The sequence below is a fragment of the Anarhichas minor genome, unplaced genomic scaffold (genome assembly GCF_050575085.1).
Source record: "Anarhichas minor isolate MPS153535 unplaced genomic scaffold, ASM5057508v1 ptg000089l, whole genome shotgun sequence".
Lineage (NCBI taxonomy): Eukaryota > Metazoa > Chordata > Actinopteri > Perciformes > Anarhichadidae > Anarhichas > Anarhichas minor.
This window is the reverse complement of record NW_027466535.1, coordinates 107,952-113,158: the sequence shown is the minus strand read 5'-3', so window position 1 is coordinate 113,158 and position 5,207 is coordinate 107,952. Positions and strand designations below refer to the sequence as shown.

Sequence of the window (5,207 nt, the reverse complement as noted above, 5' to 3'; positions counted from 1 at the left end):
GTTCCCCAAAGCAGAAGGCTGGATATGACCTCACATTATTATGTGCGGGCAGGGGAGGCAGAGCCTCACCTGCCATCATGAAAAGTAAAAAACAAATAATGATCAAAGTAAAATAAATAATACTTCTCTACTGATCTGTGCTATAAATGTAATTTCTGTATGATTTCAATAATTTTAAGCATTTTTAGAGTCAAAATCGCTGAATTTGCGCATGTCCTGTTCAAACAGAGAGGAGACACTGAACAGATTGCGCAATCCCTAACAAACTAGGTTGAGCGCGTGGCTTTTGTTTTCTCATTGTTTGTCACCCGTGTAATATTTGTAGACACTTGTATTATATGTCCTTTATTTCCATAGAACAGGTCATGTATTTCACGTGTAGAATATATTCAGTCGTTGCTGATCTGACAGAAGCCGCAGTGAGAAAGCGCAGAGCGGAGGCGCGCAGTACCTCCGCCTCACTGAAGGGGGCGTGCGAGAGCCCACGGGTCGGGTTATGCTGGTAGTTCCGTTACTCTTCTTCTACACTTCTCTTCTTCTTCTATCTAAGCTTAAACAATTCTCAAAAAACAGGGAAATATGACCAAATCAACGGCGGACAGGTCAAGTAACCTTGTATGTGTTTGTTGTTCTCTTTATAAATCTGTGGTTGTTACACAGATTCTCGCGGGATCGCTTCTGAAACAGGTTGGTGGGCAGGTCGCAGGTCGCAGGTCGTGGAACACACGCTCCTGGTGCATTCAAATATGTTCCTTACCTATGTGTGTGTGTAAAGAATGCTGATATGAAATATGAAAAACAACCAGTAGTCAATGTGCAAGCTGCCAATTGAACGGTGATTTAAGATATATTTGAATATACTGACTCTGAAAGATCGAGTCAGTGCCTCACCAGCCACGAACCTCACCGCACGTCACTGCTCAACAATGTGTTGGTCTCTCCACACCTTCTGACTTCCTGTCTGCGGCTCTCAGCTCCAAGCCCATTGGTTCCTGCTGAAGACGTGGATCTTTAGAAACCGCTCACAGATCTAACGTTTCATTTAAAGTGGACTTAGAGCAGGTTTACAGAGTCCAGGCAGGAAGCGGAGACTACGAGGATCAATGTCAGTGTGAGGTATTAGAATAAACATGAAGCATTGACTTCTATCTTCATCCTGTAGAGCGAGACTCAACGTCCACCATCTGCTGCTGTTTGTCCTTCAAACAGAACGAGCTTCATGACTTCTGGAGCAACATTTCTCAAAGAGAATCAGAATAACAGATATGAACACCGTCCCGCTGTGATCAGCCTCAACTCTGATCTCACGTTCAGTTTAATATTTAGCTCGTAGCTGTGCTTCATGATTTTACTCTTTTTATAATTAATAACGCTCTTATTTCATAAGAACGTGTTATTGTATTTAATACTATGAGAGAATAAACCTGAAGCTCTGTGGCTGTAAAATACTTCTTCAGAGGAAACAGAAGTACAACTACAATAAATACTACATATTTGCATCATGAAGTGAAGATATACATCTCAGATACGTGAGTGATGTTCCTCATTCGGACTCTTTCATTCGTATCGAGTCAAAGGAGACAGAAACATGTAGAACACAGTAGAGATGGTGACACTAGTATAAAAAAATAATAATATATATATATATATATATATATATATAATGTAATTATTAAAACTGATATCTATCGTGTGCCAGAGATAAGTTGTTTAAATCTTAAAAACAAACTAAAGCAGAAGAAACACTTAATCCTTGTTTCAAAAAGTCATTCAAATGCTCTTCATCATCATCATCATCATCTCTAGTTAACACTTTACATCAGTTATTAACGTGTTAACGTGTTCAATGCTGTCCTGAACCAGCTGATCACATCTTCACCGTTAACACACAGAATCTGATGAACTACTCATTTCAGACAAACCCAGAGTGAAGATACGGAATATAATCTTTATCACGTTTAACTTCCAGCTGTGTAACAATCGTTATTACATCGTTATTACCGACACAGCTGGAGCTGCAATAACGGAAGAAGAAGTTTGAGTGATTGAACTGATTGAACGGGTTCATTGTTCACCTTTAAGATGATCACATCTACTTTATACTCTGTAGTTTAATCTCAAGACTTTAACACCTGAAAGAAACGTTAGATTATAGATTTGTGACGACGGAAGAAGTATGAAGAGCTGCTTCTCTCCTGAAATATTAAAGAAGGAAAATACATTTGAAATAAACAAGTTCTACGAGAGATGAAAGAGAAGAATAAACGCACCGCGTGTACCAACTACTCAAAGTACCTTTAAAGAACTTTAGTTTCTCAAAACCTTTTATATTACTGAGACACGGTTCAACACGCTGAGAGAAACTTTATTTAAATTAAAATCAAAGCAATGATGCAACACACACACACACACACACACACACTTAATGAAATAATCAGAAAGAGAACGTCACCCCATGCACAAGAAAAACTAACTGACAAAACAACCAGCGAAGAAGAAGAGACATTCACTCCGAGGAGGAGAGCTGCAGAGCATTGTGGGTAATAACAAGAGGACAGATCTCAGCAGTCATTGATTGTCAGCGTTGCGTTGCTCGTTGCCTCTCTTCTCTCCAGAGCAACTTTAACACTAACTGGGTTTAAAGTTCATCACCATGACACAGAGAAACAAACATGGCCGCCAGTCAGACTGCACACATCTCTCAGCAGGTTGGTGGGAGTTTTGGCAGCTTTTTTTTGGAGAAACCGACATGGCTCTTGAGTAACGCTGGAAGTAAACAAGGACCAGAAGAGGAACCGGAACACTGGACCACAGCTCACCGCAGACAGAAACTCTTTCAAATGTTGAGATGATTTGTCCTTCTAGCGTTTCAAGTCCTCATCTTCCTGTTACAGAAGTTCACAGAGTTTCTCCTCAAGTCTCTCTACAGCATGGAAACTACAGCCCCCATAATCCTCTCCTCCTCTACACCACTTTTGGCCGAGCGCTCTCTGTATTCACCCCCACAGTCACTCACATTACGGTAGATTTATTCTCCAGCGACGCCTCGCTCACCTTCATCCCCCCCCCATATCTCTTATTATTTAACTCTTAGGTCCCGACGATGTTGGGGTCGTGGGCGGCGTCCGGCAGCGCAGCGTCCTGGCAGTGGTACAGGAAGCAGTTCCCCCAGCAGCTGTAGCAGATGAGGAAGAGGGCGGCGAGGAAGACCAGAGCACAGATGGTGCAGGGCTTCCTCTCCAGCAGGAAGCTCAGCAGGTAGAAGCCCATGAACATGGAGTGGTTGAACCACAGCGCCGGGTTCAGAGGCTTGGGGATGAGCAGCACAGGGAGCAGCCACTGGAGGCAGTACATGGTGTCTCCTCCGGGGGGGTCCGGTTCAGGTCCACGTGGGTGGAGGTCTCTGCAGGAGAGCGACGGTAGAAGATGGTGAAATGTGTGAGAGGCGTCCTATCTGATGGAGCAGAGGTCAGAAGTCATCTCTGGAGACTGCAGAGGACAGAAGAGAAGTCCACCATCACCTCGTCAACGACATGACTGACTCAACGGGTTTCAGTGTGTTTGGTCACATGATGAAGAAAAGCAGCAGAACTACACAACTTCAGAGTGATAGTCTCACTGCGCTACAGCAGCACCTCACTCACACATTCTCTGGTTTCGACTTGTTCTCAGACTTCTATGATATCAAAGTGAATCTCTTTAGGTTCTGATGCAATCAACTGGAAAAACAATAATATTACAATAATCACGAGTTGGCCTCATATTTCACATGTGAAGCTCGTGTTGAACTTTAGCTCATTTAAGGAGTAGAAGATGCTCCTCACACAACACGGCTCTCCTTCACTTCATGTGTAGAAACACTCCTTTAACAGCTGCATGACTGCACACTGGTGTGTTTATAGACTATTAATATATATATATATATATATACATATATACACACACATATACACACACACACACACACACACACTAATATACACTATTACGTACACAGAGACACACGTACGTACACAGACGCACACACTCGAACCCACTTAAATGACTAAAAGTACAGTATTTACATGTTACTTCCTTATAGGGCCTGGTGCTGTTAGCTTAGCATCTCAGCTCATATTAACTAGCTACGCACTGAGCAACCTCGTGTCATTGTACACGTATGTAAAGGCTAACATTACGTTTAGACCACATTAAAAGGATAAACAGTCAAAACAATCCACTTTAACGTTACAATCAGCGTTAAAAGCTGATCTGAGATCAGTGATAACAGTTTTAAGTTTAGATTTGTAGTTTTGAGATAAAACTAGAACTCTAAAGTAGCTCCACGTACTAGTGAAGGTAGAACGTTACGTGACGGTTAGTTATGAACACGTTCACTGTAGACTAGAGAACAGCACGTATCAGAGGCTAGTTAGCTTAGCTTGGCTTAGCTTGAAATACAATAGATTTAACGTTAACGTAACTGACGTAACACCGCTAAGCTATCAGAGCGGGAAAGTTCACCGTATTGTTACGTAGCTGTGGTCGTTGTGTTTAGACTGTATTTATAGAATAAAGTGAACAAACCTGACATGTTTTGAGCTCGTTCTCAGCAGAGAGCAACCGCCAACAGCTCACTGCGTACGTAGCATGCTAGCCAGCTAACCAGCATTAGTGCTAGCTGGAAGGACCCCTGGTGCAAAGCAAGAGGTAGCCGATGTTCTGCCTGAATACAATTAACACAGCAGGTTTATTAGGGGAAGAATTCAGATCCTTAATTAAGGAGAAGTACGACTACCACACGGCAGAAATACTACTACTAATATAAGTACATGTACTACCACACGGCAGAAATACTCTGTTATAATTAGTGCTACATTTAAAATGTGAAAGTATAATCAGTAAAGTATTAAATGAAAAAGTAGCCTGCTTAATGCAGAAAAATGTGAACATTACATCATTTGATTATTATTACTCATGCATTAATGTAAAAGGGGATTTTCATTTGCAATGATTTTTGCATTAAAACATACTTAACAATTATCAAAATAATAATGTAATCTTGTGTCACTGATCATTTCAGCTCTACTTGCACATTTGCATAATGTTTTCTGTGCGAAAATCTTAATTTGTAAAGTAATCAAAGAGGTCAAGTAAATGTAGCGCATTAAAAAGAACATTATACTTCCATTTGAATGGTTGTGGAGTAGAGATATAAAGTTGCATGA

General features: G+C 41.3%; 1 protein-coding gene across 2 annotated transcripts; it reads right to left on the bottom strand.

Moving 5' to 3' along the window:
- Positions 1 to 2,344: 2,344 nt before the first annotated feature.
- On the bottom strand, positions 2,345 to 4,676 carry blcap (bladder cancer associated protein). Of its 2 annotated transcripts, none has more exons than XM_076082051.1 (2): positions 4,567 to 4,676; positions 2,345 to 3,489 (listed from the first exon to the last, which is right to left on the bottom strand). In XM_076082051.1, exon 2 carries the CDS (start codon positions 3,352 to 3,354, stop codon positions 3,091 to 3,093), a length of 264 nt encoding a protein of 87 aa, XP_075938166.1. In that variant the 5' UTR covers positions 3,355 to 3,489; positions 4,567 to 4,676; the 3' UTR covers positions 2,345 to 3,090. The 2 variants fall into 2 exon arrangements, with proteins under 2 accessions (XP_075938166.1, XP_075938167.1); XM_076082052.1 differs by having other exon boundaries at positions 4,572 to 4,665.
- Between the last annotated feature and the right edge of the window lie 531 nt (positions 4,677 to 5,207).

Excerpts from the sequence above, each read along its gene's own strand:
- blcap (XM_076082051.1), bottom strand. The coding sequence starts at position 3,354 with ATGTACTGCCTCCAGTGGCTGCTCCCTGTGCTGCTCATCCCCAAGCCT.